The sequence below is a fragment of the Phyllobates terribilis genome, unplaced genomic scaffold, assembly GCF_046119375.1.
Source record: "Phyllobates terribilis strain yellow unplaced genomic scaffold, ASM4611937v1 Scaffold_238__1_contigs__length_3037890, whole genome shotgun sequence".
Taxonomy (NCBI): Eukaryota; Metazoa; Chordata; class Amphibia; order Anura; family Dendrobatidae; genus Phyllobates; species Phyllobates terribilis.
The window spans coordinates 3,018,499-3,037,891 of NW_027362998.1; the positions used below are offsets into that span (position 1 = coordinate 3,018,499).

At 44.9% G+C, this 19,393-nt stretch overlaps 1 protein-coding gene and 1 long non-coding RNA gene across 2 annotated transcripts; both read left to right on the top strand.

The window, feature by feature from the left end:
* Positions 1-751: 751 nt before the first annotated feature.
* LOC141217362 (uncharacterized) lies at positions 752-9,442 on the top strand. Its single transcript, XR_012286206.1, has 3 exons — positions 752-816; positions 9,071-9,210; positions 9,340-9,442. It is a non-coding gene; the product is annotated as an uncharacterized lncRNA (long non-coding RNA).
* Positions 9,443-9,518: 76 nt separating this feature from the next.
* On the top strand, positions 9,519-19,109 carry LOC141217353 (zinc finger protein 189-like). Its single transcript, XM_073665780.1, has 5 exons — positions 9,519-9,651; positions 9,735-9,832; positions 17,945-18,094; positions 18,224-18,403; positions 18,488-19,109. Exons 1-5 carry the CDS (start codon positions 9,519-9,521, stop codon positions 18,653-18,655), a joined length of 729 nt encoding a protein of 242 aa, XP_073521881.1. The 3' UTR covers positions 18,656-19,109.
* The last annotated feature ends 284 nt before the right edge of the window (positions 19,110-19,393 follow it).

Sequence of the window (19,393 nt, forward strand, 5' to 3'; positions counted from 1 at the left end):
ATATTCTGTACTGTATGTATATAGGGTCAGTATGTATATATTCTGTACTGTATGTGTACATTTATAAAGATAAGTGATATAGTGATCGTACACACACACGGCTCCGCTCCATACACCTCGTACACGCAAGGTTCCGCTCTGTACACCTCGTACACACACGGCTCCGCTCCATACACCTCGTACACACGCGGCTCCGCTCCGTACGCCTCGTACACGCGCGGCTCCGCTCCGTACACCTCGTACACACGCGGCTCCGCTCCGTACACCTCGTACACACGCGGCTCCGCTCCGTACACCTCGTACACGTGCGCCTCTGCTCCGTACACCTCGTACACACGCGGCTCTGCTCCGTACACCTCGTACACACGCGGCTCTGCTCCGTACACCTCGTACACACACGGCTCCGCTCCGTACACCTCGTACACACGCGGCTCCGCTCCGTACACCTCGTACACACGCGGCTCCGCTCCGTACACCTCGTACACACGCGGCTCTGCTCCGTACACCTCGTACACATGCGGCTCTGCTCCGTACACCTAGTACACACACGGCTCCGCTCCGTACACCTCGTACACACGCGGCTCTGCTCCGTACACCTCGTACACACGCGGCTCTGCTACATCCACACTGTAAACCCCTCCTGACCCCACACATAAACTTCAGCTCATCCAGCACCATGACAACCAGCACAGCAGAGTCCTGCATCCACTGAGGCCCCTGATCATGTGACCCCTGACTCCTCCCCTCCTGTGACCTCATCACAGCTCCTGTGCGCACAGAGCAGCCATATATGTGGTGGTGGCTCTGCAGGTGGAGGTATGTGGAGACCCCCATTACTGGGCGCAGGGGGCATTAACCCCTTCAGCACGGAGACTCTTTTGGGGTCTTGTGTTGCCCCTTTATAAGAATCATAAGGTTTTTGTTCTGTTTCCTGTAATAGATACATACGACCCAACTATGGAGACAGGAAGGGAGGAAACGTATTGTTCTCATAGTACAGGACCCCTTTACTGGCCCCACAGTGTAATGCCCCCATTATGCCCCTATACAGGATGTATGATGCCCCCACACTGTAATGCTCCCATTATGCCCCTTATGCAGGATGTATGATGCCCCCACACAGTGTAATGCCCCCATTATGCCCCTTATGCAGTATGTATGATGCCCCCACACAGTGTAATGCCCACATTATGCCCCTTATACAGTATGTATGATGCCCCCCACAGTGTAATGCCCCTATTATGCCCCTTATGCAGGATGTATGATGCCCCCCACAGTGTAATGCCCCCATTATGCCCCTTATGCAGGATGTATGATGCCCCCCACACAGTGTAATGCCCCCATTATGCCCCTTATGCAGGATGTATGATGCCCCCACACAGTGTAATGCCCCCATTATGCCCCTTATGCAGGATGTATGATGCCCCCACACAGTGTAATGCCCCCATTATGCCCCTTATGCAGGATGTATGATGCCCCCACACAGTGTAATGCCCCCATTATGCCCCTTATACAGGATGTATGATGCCCCCACACAGTGTAATGCCCCCATTATGCCCCTTATGCAGGATGTATGATGCCCCCACACAGTGTAATGCCCCCATTATGCCCCTTATGCAGGATGTATGATGCCCCCCACAGTGTAATGCCCCCATTATGCCCCTTATGCAGGATGTATGATGCCCCCATTATGCCCCTTATGCAGTATGTATGATGCCCCCACACAGTGTAATGCCCCCATTATTCCCCTTATGCAGTATGTATGATGCCCCCCACACAGTGTAATGCCCCCATTATGCCCCTTATAAAGTATGTATGATCCCCCCACACAGTGTAATGCCCCCCTTATGCAGTATATATGATGCCCCACACAGTGTAATGCCCCCATTATGCCCCTTATGCAGTATGTATGATGCCTCCACACAGTGTAATGCCCCCATTATGCCCCTTATACAGTATGTATAATGCCCCACACAGTGTAATGCCCCCCTTATGCAGGATGTATGATGGCCCCACACAGTGTAATGCCCCCTTATGCCCCTTATGCAGTATGTATGATGCCCTCCACAGTATAATGTTCCCCCAGTATCGCCTGAGGTCCTGCAGTTGGAATAATCCCTCTGGAAAATGGTTTTCCCTCTGCTTGCTCCCCTCCATGTAGACCCTCGAGCATGTATACATGCATGTAGGGGAGCAGGCCTTACTAGATATCGAGGCTTTGTACAGTAATATACCGCATGAGGATGGTATCAGAGGAGAAAGACATTTCTTGAAATCGAGATCAATACAGTGTAGCAGACATAATGACTTCATGGAGGATCTTCTAAAATTCATTCTTACTCATAACTTCTTTCTTTTTGACAGGAAGTACTTCCACCAGCTCAGCGGTACTGCGATGGGGAGCCTCTGTGCCCCCTCATATGCTAACTTATCCCTGGACTGGTGGGAGGAATCCACAATATTCAGGGATGATCATCAGTGATGGTATCCATATATTGGGGTATGGTACAAATATATTGACTACATTTTTATCACCTGGTCAGGGACGAGTGAACAATCTTTTTAATTTGTCGGGGAACTCAACATCAATAGAGTGGGCCTTAGATTTACATCTGAATTTATTATAATAATAATTTTTATTTTTAAAGCGACAACACATTCCGCAGCACTTTACAATTTAGGGGGGGACTTATACAGACAATACAGACTTTACAGAATAAGCATAACTCAGATATTAGAAGGAGTGAGGGCCCTGCTCGCAAGCTTACAGTCTATAAGGAAATAGGGGAGACACAAAAGGTAAAATGTACATATATTGTATAATACTGCCTTAATATACTAAATAGGGTAAGTACATAACACTACATGAACTGGTCCCCAGCCAGTATGTGTACAGTACAGGCAGAGGCTATTCAGTGCATGGATGGTATGAGCATGATTTTGAAGAAAATTTAAATATGGGCCAAACTGGGACAGTTAGATAAGTGTGTTGAGGTGATAGGCCAATCTAAAGAAATGGGTTTTTACGGCACGCTTAAAACTGTGAGTATTGGGAATTAATCAAATTGTCCTGGGTAGTGCATTCCAAAGAATTGGTGCAGCATGCGAGAAATCTTGGAGACGGGAGTGAGAGGTTTGGAGGAGGATTTTAGTTTTAAGTCATTAGCAGAATGGAGTGCACGGGTAGGGTGGTAGACTGAGACGAGGGAGGTGATGTAGGGCGGTGCTGAATCGTCGAGAGCTTTGTGGGTAAGAGCAATAAGTTTATATTGAACTCTGTATTGGATGGGCAATCAGTGCAATGACTGGCACAGGGAAGAGGCATCGGTGTATCGGTTGGTGAGGAATATGATCCTGGCTGCTGCGTTCAGGACGGATTGGAGAGGGGAAAGTTTAGAAAGAGGGAGACCGATAAGTAAAGAGTTGCAATAGTCCAGACGAGAATGAGTAAGAGCTACAGTAAGAGTTTTTACAGAGTCAAAAGTAAGAAAATTTCTGATTCTAGAGATGTTTTGGAGGTGTAGATGACACGATCGAGCGAGTGATTTGATGTGAGGAGTGAAGGAAAGATCTGAATCAAGTATGACCCCAAGACAGCGGGCATTTTGCTGGGGAGTAATGATGGAGCCACAAACAGAAATGGCAATATCGGGCACAGGTAGGTTAGTGGAGGGAGGAAATATGAGTAGTTCAGTTTTTGACAGATTAAATTTTAGATAGAGGGAGGAAATAGTGTTAGAGAGAGCTGAAAGACAATCACTGGTATTTTGTAATAATGCAGGGGTGATGTCCGGAGAAGAGGTGTATAATTGGGTGTCATCAGCATAGAGATGGTACTAAAAACCGAATCTACCGATTGTTTGTCCAATAGGAGCTGTATATAAGGAGAAAAGAAGGGGGCCTAGTACTGATCATTGAGGAACCCCGACAATAAGGGGAAGGGGAGAGGAAGAGGAGCCAGCAAAAGACACAGTGAAGGAGCAGGCAGAGAGGTAGATCCACAGTGTTGAATGCTGCAGAGAGATTCAGGAGAATCACCAGTGACTAGTGACCATTAGATTTGGCTGTTAGATCATTAGACATTTTAGTGAGTGCAGTTTCAGTAGAATGTAAGGAGCGGAAACCAGATTGTAAAGGGTCAAGAAGGGAGTTATCTGAGAGATTGTGTATTAGACAGGAGTGGACCAGTCATTCCAGGAGTTTAGAGATAAAGGGAAGATTGGAAACAGGTCTGTAGTTAGCAGCACAGTTCTGGTCCAGGGATGTTTTTTTAAGTCATGGATGTATGCTGGCGTGTGTAACCCCTTTATGACCCAGGGCGTATTAGTACATATCTGTGCCCTGGGCCTTATGGGCCTGATACGTATTAATACACCCTGGCGATTTCGCCCGCACACAAGCGGTGCGGGCGAGATCGCCGCCGAGTGTCAGCTGATTGTTACAGCTGACACCCAGTGCTATGTGCAGGGAGCAGTCCCGCACCGCTCCCGGCACATTAACCCCCGAAATGCGATCAAAATCAATCGCAGCATTCCGGTGGCAAGAGGAGGTAAGCGCGATACTTACCTTCTCTGCCGGTGTCCAGCGGCATCTGAGTCCGGTCCCGGATGTTCCCATGGTGACCCGACGTCATCATGACAACATCCGGGACACCAGGAGGCATGAAGTTGCTTTGGTCATGCACAGTGCACGACCAAAGTAACTTTTCCCTGTGCAGCGCTGACAGGCTGCATGGCATGGGGAGCTGCTGCTCTCTATGTCATGCAGCCGATCAGGCTGCAAAAAGTGAAAGTCCCATAGTGGGACAATGTGTAAAAGTAATAAAAATGTCAGAAAAAAAAAAGAAAAAAAATATATATATATATATTGTACCCATAAATAAATAATCTTATGAAAAAAAAAAATAAACCAATAAAAGTACACATATTTGGTATCGCCGCGTCCGGAATGACCTGACCTATAAAACTGTCCTGCTAGTTAACCCCTTTAGTGAACACGATAAAAAAAACAAACAAAAAAAACCATAAAACGATGCTTTATCATCATACCGCCAAACAAAAAATGGAATAAAACGCGATCAAAAAGACTAATGTAAATAACAATGGTACCGCTGAAAACGTCATCTTATCCCTCAAAAAACAAGCCACCATGCAGCTCCAACGGCCGAAAAATAAAAAAGTTATAGCTCTCAGAATAAAGCGATGCAAAAACAATTCTTTTTTCTATAAAATAGTTTTTCTTGTGTAAAAGCGCCAAAATCTAAAAAAATATATAAATGTAGTACTGCTGTAAACGTACTGACCCAAAGAATAAAGCTACCTTATCAATTTTACCACATGCAGAACAGTATTAAAAAAAACCTCAAAAAAACAATTCCTGAATTGTTGGTTTTTGTTCATTCTGCCTTCTAAAAATAAGAATAGAAAGCGATCAAAAAATGTCACGTGTCCGAAAATGGTACCAATAAAAATGTCAACTTGTCCCGCAAAAAACAAGCCATCACATGACTGTCGGCCAAAATATGGAAAAATTATAGCTCTCAAAATATGGCGATGTAAAAACTAGTCTGCAAAAAAATGTGTCTTTTAGTGTGTGACAGCTGTCAGTCATAAAAACCCGATATGAATCTGGCATCACTGTAATTGCACCGACCTGAAGAATAAAGTCGTCTAATCACTTATACCGCACGAGGAACGGCGTAAAAAATAAACTCTAGGGTTAGGGTTGGGGTTGGGCTAGGGTTAGGGTTGGGCTAGGGTTAGGCTAGAGTTAGGGTTGGGCTATGGTTAGGGTTGGGGTTGGGATTTTTTCAGAAGTAGAGAAAAAAAAAATGACGATATGGTGACTAATGTTGAACGCAAGTGCTCGCTACTTGAGTTTGCATCGTGTGCTCGGGTATGCACTGAGTATAGTGGGTGCTCGAGTGACATGCTTGAGTCTCCGCCCCAAATGTTTTGCAGCTGTTATACAGCCAAAAAAACCTTGCGGTGATTGCCTGCCATGCACCAGCGATCCCCGCATGTTTTTTTTTGGGTGTCTAATAACCGTGAAGCATGCGGGGCGGGGACACGAGCATGTCACTCGAGCACCCACGATACATGGTGCATATCTGAGCACCCTATGCAAACTCAAATAGCGAGCACTTGCACTCAAGACTAATGACAACTTATTGAATATGATGACCTAATGTTATCAAATTCTGTGTCGTTCCTCTGGGTTCAAAATGTTCACTATACCCCTTGATAAAATCCTTGAGGTGTGTAGTTTCCAAAATGGGGTCACTTGTGGGGGGTTTCCACTACGTAGGCACATCAGGGGCTCTCCAAACGCGACATGGCATCCGCTCTCGATTCCAGCCAATTTTGCGTTCAAAAAGTCACACAGTGCTCCTTCCCTTCTGAACTCTGCCGTGTGCCCAAACACTGTATTTTCTCCACATATGGGGTATTGGAGTACTCAGGAAAAATTGCACAACAGTTTTTGGGGTCCATTTTCCCCTCTTACCCTTGTGAAAATAAAAAATTGGGGCTAAAACATAATTTTTGTGGTAAAAGTTTGATTTTTTTATTTTCACGGCTCCATGTTATAAACTTCTGTAAAACACTTGGGGGTTCAGGGTGCTCACCACACATCTAGATAAGTTCCCTGAGGTGTCTAGTTTCCAAAATGGTGTCACTTGTGGGGGGTTTCCACTGTTTAGGCACATCAGGGGCTCTCCAAACACAACATGGCGTCCGCTAATTATTCAAGCAAATTTTACATTCAAAAAGTCAAATAGCGCTCCTCTCCTTCTGAATCCTGCTGCATGCCCAAACAGTGGTTTTCCCGCACATATGGGGTATCTGCTTACTCAGGAGAAATTGCACAACAAATTGCATAGTGCAATTTCTCCTGTTACCCTTATGAAAATGCAAAATTGGGAGCTGAAAAACATTTTTGCTGAAAAAATGTGAACATTTTATTTTTACGGTTCAATGTTATAAACTTCTGTGAAGCACCTGGGTGTTCAAGTTGATCACCATACATCTAGATAGGTTCCCTAAGGGGTCTAGTTTCCAAAATGGGTTCACTTGTGGGGGATTTCCACTGTTTAGGCACATCAGGGGCTCTCCAAACTTTACATGGCGTCCGCTAATTATTCAAGCAAATTTTACAATCAAAAAGTCAAATGGCGCTCCTTCCCTTCCGAGCCCTGCTGTGCGCTCAAACAGTGTTTTTTCCTCACATATGGGGTATCTGCGTGCTCAGGGGAAATTGCACAACAAATTTTGGGGTCCATTTTTTCCTGTTACCCCTGCGAAAACAAAAAAAATTGGGTCTAAAGTAACATTTTTGTGAAAAAAGTTAAATGTTAATTTTTTTCTTCCACATTCCAAAAATTCCTGTGAAGAACCTGAAGGGTTAATAAACTTCTTGAATGTGGTTTTGAGCACCTTGAGGGGTGCAGTTTTTAGAATGGTGTCACTCTTGGGTATTTTCTGTCATAAAGGCCCTTCAAAGTCACTTGAAATGTGATGTGGTCCCTAAAAAAAATGGTTTTGTAAATTTTGTTGTAAAAATGAGAAATTGCTGGTCAACTTTTAACCCTCATAGCTGCTTACTAGAAAAAAAATTTGGTTCCAAAATTGCGCTGATGTAAAGTAGACATGTGGGAAATTTTATTTATTAACTATTTTGTGTAACATATATCTCTGATTTAAGGGCATAAAAATTAAAATTTTGAAAATTAGTTAGGTGAGTGGTGGCAGCTGGAGAAAGGGACTGAAGGAGATGTGAAGGAATAGGGTCACTGGTGCAGGTGGTAGAGCGAGAAGAAGCAAGGAGCCTTGTCACTTCTTCTTCCGTGACTGGTTTGAAGTCAGAAAATGAGCAAGATGCAATGTGGGAGGGAGGAGCATGCATAACATTTGGGGATTGAGAAAAAATTTTCCTGTCGGATATGGTCAATTTTTTCTTTGAAATAATTGGCGAGATCTTCAGTGCTGAGGTCGGTGGTTGGGGCCTGTGCGGATTGATTAAGGAGAGAGTGAAAAGTGTCAAACAGGTGTTTGAAAAAATGTGCAGCGTGTTCCAGGGTTGTCGCCGTCTGTGCCGAGTTGTTCTCTGTGTAGGAGGTGCACCTTCATCCAGGGCGCATTGCAATATTTTGTTATAATGCTTCAGTGCAGAGTCAGGGCATGAGAGGGAGGAGATTGGGGCCAATGATCATTGCAACGTTTTCATAAATTTCTGGGTGTTAATGGCATGTATATTTCTATAAGTGTGGAAAGTGGGGGGTCTTGAGCAGGGTGACAGTTCTTGACAGAGAATGAGAGAAGGTTGTGATCAGAGAGCGGAAGAGGAGAGTTAGTAATGTCATGTATTGAACAGAGCTGGGCGAAGATCAGGTCAAAGAGTATTTCCATCTTTTAGTGTAGGAGAATTAGTAAGCTGTGAAAGGCCGAAGTAGGAAGTTAGCGATAAAAGATGAGCGGCAGATAGGTAGAGGGAATCGCCAATTGGGATGTTAAAGTCTCCCATGATGAGGGTGGGGATGTCATAGGATAGAAAGTTTGGAAGCCAAGTGGCAAAGTGATCCACAAACTGACGGGCGGGGCCCGGAGGGCGATACACAACCGCCACTGGCAGGGAGAAGGGCCGGTAGAGTCTGACTGTGTGGGCCTCAAAAGAAGCGAAGAAAAGTGAGGGTACTGAGGATATAACCTGAAAAGTACATTTTGTTTAAAGGAGCAGACCAACACCAATTATTACCAGTTGGCTTTCCTGTATGTACTGATCAAGAATGATTGTAATGGGACCATAGGGACACTCATCTACCATAAACCTTCAAGCACTAATAAACTATTGAAGTGGGATAACCACCACCCCCATCCCCATAAAAAGAGGAAAACTCAAGGGCCAAATATTACAGTTGAGAAGGTACTGCTCGAATGTCACAGATTTTAATATACAGGCAATAGATCTGAACACTAGATTAAGGGATGAAGGGTACTCGTGGTACATTTTGGATTCCGCATCATCGTTTGCAGAAAAATGGTCTTATCCATCAGCTTATCTTTTTCTCATTCAGTTCTCTAAAATACCGGATCCTCTCAGTGAAAGTCGTCTATATAAGAACATTTTCCTGATTTATCCAGGAAAATGATGGACAAGATGGTGGAGAGGATATTACACCTCACCCTAGAGATCCTCTTCCGGCTTACTGGAGAGGTGAGAGATTCTGATGGCGTCACATTACATCATTCTTATCTATGGGAATAACGGATGGACAGAACTGAAGAGGTGAGGACTCTGGAAATGTCTGTAGTGAGATTTATTAATGTGTCTCTCCATAACCAGAGATTAATCACGGGGCCTCCACCTCACCCCCTGATACATGAGGACATCAATGACCAGAAGATCCTAGAACTCGCCTACAAGATGATTGAGCTGCTGACTGGAGAGGTGACACTGCTGGGATTGCTGGGACATTATACAGTAATGCTATGAAGGGATCGGGGAGATGACGGTATCATTGTATGTGTCAGGTTCCTATAAGGTGTCAGGATGTCGCTGTCTATTTCTCCATGGAGGAGTGGGAGTATTTAGAAGGACACAAAGATGTGTACAAGGACGTCATGATGGAGGTTCCCCAGCTCCTCACATCACCAGGTAATAGACAGGACTAAATACACACGGCCTATAATTATCTGTATGTAAAGAATTAATTCAGTCCCTGTATGTGTTTCCTCCAGATCTATCCAGTAAGAGGACAACACCAGAGAGATGTCCCCATCCTCTTCTTCCACAGGACTGTAAAGAAGAAGATCCCAATGTTCCTCAGGATCATCAGGTAGATGGAGAGAAGGTGTCATGAGATCTCCCCTATGATGTGTAGATGGCTGTGAAGGTCTTGTGTTCAGTTTTGTTTTATCCACCAGTATTATATGTTTTATACTTGTGTAATGAGAACGGTGGAGATGGCAGGATTAGAGCTGATCATCGATGTGACTTCTCCATCTGTCTGTGACTTTTACAATATTTGTTTCAGGGTGAAGATCTGACCCATATTAACCCCTTAAGAACCAGAGCATTTTCCGTTTTTGCTTTTTTCGTTTTTTGCTCCCCTTGTTCCCAGAGCCATAGCGTTTTTATTTTTTGGTCAATATGGCCATGTGAGGGCTTATTTTTTGCGGGACGAGTTGTACTTTTCAACGCCATTACTAGTTTTACCATATCGTGTACGGGCAAAGGGGAAAAAAATTCCAAGTGCGGTAAAATTGCAAAAAAAGTGCAATACCACAGTTGTTTTTTATTTATTTTTTTTACCACGTTCACTGAATGCTAAAACTGACCTGCCGTTCTGTTTCTCCATGTCATTACGAGTTCGTAGACACCAAACATGTATAGGTTCTTTTATATTTAAGTGGTGAAAAAAAAATCAAAAATTTGGTAAAAAAAAAAAAAAAAAATAGCTCCATTTTCTAAGACCTGTAGCGTCTCCATTTTTCGGGATCTGGGGCTGGGTGAGGGCTTATTTTTTGGTCGCCGGGCTGACGTTTTTATTGATAACATTTTGGGGTAGATCCGATGTTTTGATCACCCGTTATTGCATTTTATTGCAATTTTGCGGCGACCAAAAGACGTAATTCTGGCATTTAGAATTTTTTTCTCGTTACGCCGTTTACCAATCTAATTAATTCTTTTTTTAAATTGATAGATCGGGCGATTCTGAACGCGGCGATACCAAACATGTCTATGTAGGGTTTTTTTTTTATATATATTTTATTTTGAATGGGGCGAAAGGGGGTTGATTTAAACTTTTTATATTTTTTAAATTTTTTTTATATTTTTAAAAACTTTTTTTTTTCACTCTTTGCTTGCTTCAATAGTCTCCATAGGAGACTAGAAGCAGCAACTATCCGATCGCCTCTGCTACATACAGGGATCAGGAGATCCCCTGCATATAGCAGAATTGGTCCTGTGCTATGAGCGCCGGCCACTTGGTGGCGCTCTTACCGACCAGCTCATGACAACCACAGGCGTCTGCTGCAGACCCTGGGTTGTCATGCGCACCCATCGGTGACCCGCAGTCACGTGACGGGGTCACCGATGGGCGGGGCTTAGGACACGCTTCCCGGAAGCGCCGCGTTAAATGCCGCTGTCGGAGATTGACAGCGGCATTTAACATGTTAACAGCCGCGGGTGGATCGCGATTCCACCCGCGGCTGTTGTGGGAACATGTCAGCTGTAAGAATCAGCTGACATGTGCTCGGTTCAGTGCGGGCTCAGTGCAGCAGCCCTCACTGAACGGGGGGATGCAATTTGTGCATACTAATACAGCAGGGGTTAATACTACAGAGACATATGTGAGGGGTGATGAGCGGTGTAAAGAGGAGATTCCTAGATATGACTAATCCTCTTCACCCTCGTCCACAGTTTATGGACTAGGCCACAGGTCGGGTATGACCTGCCTTTCTTCCCAAAAAATCCCGACTCTAGGCCCACCACCAATGGACTTTTTTTAGGATGAGCTTCCAAAACCGCCTGAATAGTCCCTTTCACTGCCCTCAGCGCCCACCCTCTAATATGTTGGGACTGTGCTGCCAAAAAGTATATCCACGGGGTTGGTAAGGCGAGACCCCCCTCTTCTTTCGGCCTCTGGAGAGTCTCCAGCTTAATCCTGGGTTTTCCTCCACTCCAAAGCAGATCCCTAAATATTGAATTAATACGCTGGAACACCGACCGAGGGATCCACACAGGGGAGTTATGTAAAACATATAGCAATTTTGGCATCATCACCATTCTAAGAAGATTGGTGCGTTACACCACCGAGAGGCTCATTTTTCTCCACGTAGATGCTTTATCTTTTAATTTCCCAATTATCGGGTATACATTCAACTGAAGGTACTCCTTTACTGGTAGTGTTATTGTAATTCCAAGATATTTAAACTCTCGTACTAATCTAAGTTGTGTACGTTCTACGTGTTCAACATCTAAGCCATCCAAAGTATCTATTTCCATAATATGAGATTTATCCCAATTAATTTGTAACCCAGATAACAGACCAAATCTATTGATGATAGCTATTGCACCATGTAATGATGCCTGAGGGTCCTGTAAGAATAATAAAATATCATCTGCGTACAGCGCTATCTTCTCCTCAACCATTCCATACCGAAATCCCTTTACCACGTCTGACTGTCTTATTACAGAAGCAAGCATGGCTCGGGGGGCTGTTCCTGGAGGCTGGGGACTCAGTGGGACTCTATGAGCTCGCTCTACAACAAAGACCTTCGACAGTTTATCAGCTCAAAATTTTTCCAACAGCAAATTCTCAAAAAATTCTGTACGGTTTGATCCTTCTGCTTTTTCCGGGACCCCCACTATCCTGACATTATTATGTCTCGACCTGTTTTCCAAGTCGTCATTTTTAGCAATAACATCAGTTAACAGCTTGTCCTGCTTTTTTTGAGCAGCTTGCACAGATATTATGGTGTCTTCAGCCGTGCTCACTCTTTCCTCCACCTCTCCTGTGTGGACATCGGCTTTCTGCATGGCAGCTTTAATATTAGTAATTTCTGCTTGCACACCAGTAACCTGCTTTGACAGCTTAGTAAGCGTTTGTTTGCAATATGACACCACAGTAAACACATCTTTCAGGCTATGTGCCCACGATGCAGAAAATTTCTGCAGCATTTCTGCATCTCCCTGGCAGAAAAAACGCATGCAGATTGTGCATGCGTTTTTCCTGCGGAATACATGCGGATTCAATTGCGTACCCACATGCATTAACACATGTGTTTCCGCATGCGGACTGACAAGCACTTTCCAGGCGATAGCATCACTTGGAAAGTGCTTGACAACTAGGTCACACTGTATAAATCCATGCAAAAGGCATGGATTTATACAGTGTGACCGTAAAAATAAAAAAATAAAGCTATACTTACCCCCGAACCCACGCCGCGTGTGCTGTCGCGCTCGTCCTGGCTTCTTCCGGGTTGCCGGCATCTCGCGAGACAGCCTGCGGTCACATGACCGCGACGTCATCTCAGGTCCTGGAAGGTAAGCGCTGCAGGGGCCGCTGGACAGGTGAATATAAACTTTATTTATTATTTTATTCTTTTTTTTACAGGTACAATGGTACCCAGATCTGGATGAGAACCGCATATAATCCGCTTGTACAAATGTACAGACGCGCATTATATGCGTCTCAATGCAAGTCAATGGCGGCGCTTCCGCTGCACTTCCGCAAAATTAATGAATATGCTGCGGATTTATTTGCGCTGCAGAATCGCTGCGGAAAAATCTGCAGCATGTGCATTGACATTGCGGAATGCCATTGGGGACCATGGGGTGCGGATTACCATGCGTTTTTGATGCGTTTCCGCTGTGGAAATTCCGCAGCAGAAACGCATGAAAAACGCATCGTGGGCACGCAGCCTCAAAGTGGGTTCTCAAACATCAGGATCAACATCAGACTCCACATTTTTGTCCTGCCCATCATCTTCAGAGCCATTAGCCTCACAGTTCACTGTACCTATTGTACTCTGCTGATCCTCCATGTCATTATCTGCCCCAGCCTCCCACTCTGAGAGTCCAGCTTTATTGTCACTTGCTTCCACCCTCGCAAACTTCTCCAGGCGTGCAGCAGCCGACATCCTCCTGGAGCATGCTGTGTTCGCTCTGGCCGCCTCCTCCTGAGCCACGGCACCATCTTGGCCCCTACCTCCTCTTCCAGGGTCGGGATCCCGCTGCCTGGTGCGGGTCATTGCGGCAGTCTTGCTTTCCAGGAACGCTCCCCGGGACGTCAGGAGACTTTCCCCCAGGATCCGGCGGTATTTGAAAGGTTTTGCGGTGCCCTGGCTCAGCGCATACAGCTACGGTCGGCGGGAGAGTTCCTGACCTTTAGATGTGGAGAAAGTTGTACATGTAATTGGATGAGACCATGTAAATCTTTCTCGAGTTCCTCTACAGGTAAAATCTTTTTCCAGAGGGATTATTCCAACTGTAAAACCTCAGGACTTTTAGATATGGCCACATGCACCTGTCCCCTAGATTATGTATGCATGACCAAGAGGGAGTATAGGAGGAGGATGGAGGGCATTTGGGCGAAATACTCCATGTTCGGGATACCCCATTAATGAGACACATGAACAGTGTACATTGAGGTGAAACCGGAGACATCTCCTTTTGTATCAATGAGATAGTTAAACCCAATGTGAGAGGAGGTGATCTAATAGATGTATCCTCAAAAAGGAAAGTACCGTATTTTTCGGACTATAAGACGCACCGGACAATAAGAAACACCTAGGTTTTAGAGGAGGAAAATAAAAAAAAAATTAAGCAAAAAATGTGGTCATGATGCACTTTTAAGGGAGAGGGGGTCTTCTGCTGACACTGGTATAGGGGTATTGTCCCCCAATTCTGACAATATCCCCCATCCTGGTATATATGCCCCCCTTCCTTTTATACGTGGTCCCCATCCTCATCCTGGTATTCCTGGCATCCCTCCATCCTGGTATGCCTGGCATCCCTCCATTCTGGTATGCATGGAACCCCTCCATCCTGGTATGCATGGCACCCCTCATCCCTATCCTGGTATGCATGGCACCGCTCATCTCTGTCCTGGTATGCATGGCACCCCTCATCCCTATCCTGGTATGCATGGCACCCCTCATCCCTATCCTGGTATGCATGGCACCCCTCATCCCTATCCTGGTATGCATGGCACCCCTCATCCCTATCCTAGTATGCATGGCACCCTTCATTCTTTATCCTAGCATGCATGGTCCCCCTAATCCCCATCATGCTGCACATAAAAAAAAATAAACACTCCTACTCACCTCTCTTCTCTCCTCCAGCGCTGCGTCCTGTCTGCTCACACTGATCTCTACATGTGAGCCGCGCATGACATCACTGCCATGCGCGGCTCACAAGGAGAGATGAGCTGCTGGAAGTCATTGCTCCCCACGCTGGGACTGTGTGCGCGGGGAGCAGTGACTTCATTCTCCTTCATAGCCGGCACACAGCGGAGCCGCCCTACGGCTCCTGCTGCTGCCGGCTATCTCGTGTGCCCGCTCATTAAAGGGCATGAATATTCACCCCTCCCCACACCCATGGGCGTGGAGAGAGGTTGAATATTCATGCCCTTTAACAGCGGCACAGGCGATTCCGGCAGTAGCAGGAGCCGCAGCGCGGCTACACTGTGTGCTGCTATTAAGGAGCATGAATATTCATTGCTCCCCACGCCCATGGGCGTGGGGAGCAGTGAATATTCATTTTTTTTAGCAGCGGGGACAGTGTAGGCTGCGGCAGGCAGCTGCTGCCTCCTGTGCCCCGCTCCTCCACCACTACTACTCCCCCCACACCCCGTGTATATATATATATATATATGTATATTACACCCCCCCCAACATAAGACGCAAAATTTTGGAGGAAAAAAGTGCGTCTTATAGTCCGAAAAATACGGTAAGTGGATTTCCAGACTTGATTCATAAGCACCTAAGGGACTCAATGAGCAAATTTCCTATGCCTGTTTTGTGTGAATACAGGTCCATTCTGGATTACATTTTTGGATTTTATACTCTACCCATTGCTACTCAGTTTCCTGTGAATGAGGTTCACATATTGTTTTACTTCATTGAGAGCTCTGAGCTTCTATATCAGAATTATTTCCACTTATACTATTACGTAACTAACAAGTGTGGTGTTCCTCGTGTATCTCTAATTATGCAATAGGGGTCAAATATGACCATTTAGGAATATACTGTGGGCCACCATTCCATATTTTCTGTAGTGATAAAGTAGATCTACATGCCTATTACATGATGGGAGGATGTGCAATACTTGTTTTTAGTCTCCCATGACGCTGATCTCAGAGAGAGGATTTTTCATTTGGTGGAATGCAATCCAATACCATATGTGCTCCGGTGTGGAGCGCAGACATCTGGGCATGCGCAATCGCGGACAATGATCCCTCATGCGCATCCGGTGTGGAATTATAACTACGGCCATGCGCAGTCACAGGTACGAGTGGCGCGGCGACAATCAGTTTATCTGGCGTTTCAGTGTAAAGCACGTCATTTCCGGACATGCACATTAGGTGATGGACATTATCGAACCTCTAGCTCATGAGAAGTAGCGCAGGTGCAGTACTTTATTGTAGACAGACTCCATTCTGTATATCCTGTGACAATTCACCTCTAGGAATGGGAATGGGCCTCCTAGTCTGGGAGGGGTTTTGGATGAAGTGGGATATTTAAACATGGACACCTGGCTATTAGGCACACTATGCTGAGCATCATCAATTATTATCCCTCTATCAAGCCTCCTAATGAACCTGTTGGGGAATTGCATTGAGGTGGATTATTGAAACATTCTCTGAGTACCATACCCTTTCCTTTATACATATTGTAGGGGTTTTACTCACTTGGATGCGACGGGAGGAAAACAGGAGGCATGTTCCTTTAAAAGTTCATGTGGGTTTATGGCTTCAAAAACCCAGAAGCCAAACATAAAAGCAAATAGCCTTTAGATCAGGCAAACAAAGTAAATGTCCTTAGCAGGTCTCTGCTCAGCCAGGCCTGTGTGGCACACAAGCTGGGGTAGCGTCCAGTGTCCTGGCTTGGTCTCAAGACAAACATACACAGTAGGCCTTCTCCCTCCAAACACACAGACCACGTGCCAAACAACACCCTTCATTTTATAGGCTGTTAACCACACAAGAGGTGAGGTATGTGGGTAGCTGGACTCACCCATTCTTTCCTAGTTACCCGTAACCCGGCTCCCAGGTGCACCAACCGATCCTCTTAGTGCTTATGTGCCCTAGAAAAACACTCCGGGTTACATCACAGAGACTAGCCATCTCTGTGACACATACCTCCCATTGACTACGAGACCATTAGCCACCTTACAATGCTTTGATACATATCTGGTTTTATGACTACCCCACGGCTGATTGCCCATATTAGAGGTCAGATAAGTCCCAGCGAGTGACAGATTCCCTTTAATCAGCCGTGGGGTAGAAGGTGGAGTGAATTCCCTTTAATAAATATCCACTTAGCCCCATTCTTGGTGCAGGTACTAATGAAACCAGGACCTATGAGATTTTTACCAAATGATAGTTGGATAGTTAGGGGTGTATCATCCATAGCATCGGCCCACACGGCCACTATGGTGCCTGTGAAAAAAACACAGATTTTGAGCTTGGTTTAAATTGGTATCCATGCGGCACATAGACGCATGTTTACTATGGCCATAAATCAGAAAAAAACTATAAAGAAAAATTATCATAAACCCTGCTGTAAATAAATAAATAAAAAGTAAAAGTGCATTTAAATAAAATAGGGTTCTTAGTAACACTGTTTTTGATCAAAAATAGCATGAAAGCTATCCCACCATGGCATGGTGAACCCATTCGAGATAGTCCTACTCTGTATAATATTAAAAACCTTACCATGTGTGAAAGCCTCAAACTTCTGTGTGTTAATCAGACATGAGATCTAACCTGATAGAAGATTACAGTCCGGGGAAGACGGGAAACATTCATATAGACGACCGGTGGAGATGTAGTCAGTGAAGCACTCTAGCCAAATATGTTTGTAGAGCCTTAGTAGAAGATGAAGATGTCGTCCTATTCATGAAGTAGTTATTTCTCATGTCACGTGTAATGAATATCTCCTGCAGTATTGCTAATGCCGACTGCAGTGTCGGTAAATGAGACGAGAATTAGCTTTATGGAAGGTGAGTCTTTGAGAAACGAGTTCAGCTACAGACTCCAAGGAAGAAACTGCTTGTTGTCTGTGGCCTAAAATATATAGGTTTTATTAGTAGATGTAAAGAAGAAAACTAAATACTGTAAAATAATAAATCTCCTCATATGTTTTCCCTTATTATCTCCAGTAATTGTATTATTACACAGGATTTTTATGATGTTACATAGGCTCATCATCTTCTCATTCAGGTCCCTACAATATCGGATCCTCTCAATGAAGATCTTCTATTTAAGAGAATTTTCCTTATGGAACCATCAAAGATGGATATGGACAGAGACAAGATGGCGGAGAGGATATTGCGCCTCACCCTAGAGATCCTCTTCCGACTTACTGGAGAGGTGAGAGATTCTGATGACGTCACATTACATCTTTGTTATCTATGGGAATAACAGTTGGACAGAACTGGAGAGGTGAGGACCCTGGAAATGTCTGTAGTGAGATTTAATAATTTGTCTCTCCATAACCAGGATTACACAGTAGTGAAGAAGACCTCTAGTGAGTGCTGTCAGGCGCCTGTGTCTGAGGGATGGGGAAGACCACAGAGCCCAATCACCGGGGCTCCATCTCACCCCCTGATACATGAGGACATCAATGACCAGAAGATCCTAGAACTCACCTACAAGATGATTGAGCTTATGACTGGAGAGGTGACACTGCTGGGAATGCTAGGATATTTTTTCATTAACGCTATGAAAGGATCGGGGAGATGACTGTATCATTGTATGTGTCAGGTTCCTATAAGATGTCAGGATGTCGCTGTCTATTTCTCCATGGAGGAATGGGAGTATTTAGAAGGACACAAAGGTCTGTACAAGGACGTCACGATGGAGGTTCCCCAGCCCCTCACATCTCCAGGTAATAGGACTAAATACACACGGCCTATAATTATCTGTATGTAAAGAATGAATACAGATATAGCAATAAATGTGGACGCATGCTAGCGAGAGCTCTAAAATCCCAACAAGCCCAAAATCACATCCCAAAAATAAAAGACAACTCGGGTCAAATGCTAAACAAAACGGAAGATATTACAACTGAATTCCATAAATATTATACTCAACTATACAATCTCGATGGTATACCAAACAACACATCCCCTGTTAATACTTCCTTGATTGGGACCGACACGCCTGAAACACAAGCACAGAACCCTTTAAAAATGTCTCCCGCCACATCTCTAGATGAACCCTTAACAGAGTCCGAATTGCAGTTAGCTACCCAGTCGTTAGCGAGTGGAAAAAGTCCAGGCCCAGATGGATATACAGTCAAATTCTATAAAACATTCCTTCCGCTCCTTTCACCTCTCCTGCTGGGAGGATTTAATCACGCATCCTGCACAAATCCCTTCCCTCCCCAAACTACAGAGGCACATATCACTGTTCTCCCAAAAAAGGGTGGGGACCCACACTTATGTTCTAGCTATAGACCAATCTCTCTGCTGAACGTGGATCTGAAGATCTACGCGAAAATATTGGCGAATAGGCTGCAACCTTTCTTAACCGCACACATACACTTGGATCAGGTGGGATTCCTCCCTGGGCGGGAAGCTCGGGACAACACTTTAAAGACAATTGACATTATTCATCATGCCCAATCAAGAGGTATCCCTCTACTGATACTCTCTTTGGATGCTGAGA

What these genes read in the sequence shown, in the direction of transcription:
- LOC141217353 (XM_073665780.1), top strand. Translation starts at nt 9,519, where the DNA reads ATGTGTCAGGTTCCTATAAGGTGTCAGGATGTCGCTGTCTATTTCTCC. An exon ending in TCTTCCGACTTACTGGAGAG is followed by an intron (nt 18,095 to 18,223) that starts GTGAGAGATTCT and finishes CTCCATAACCAG; the next exon opens with GATTACACAGTAGTGAAGAA. An exon ending in TTGAGCTTATGACTGGAGAG is followed by an intron (nt 18,404 to 18,487) that starts GTGACACTGCTG and finishes TGTATGTGTCAG; the next exon opens with GTTCCTATAAGATGTCAGGA.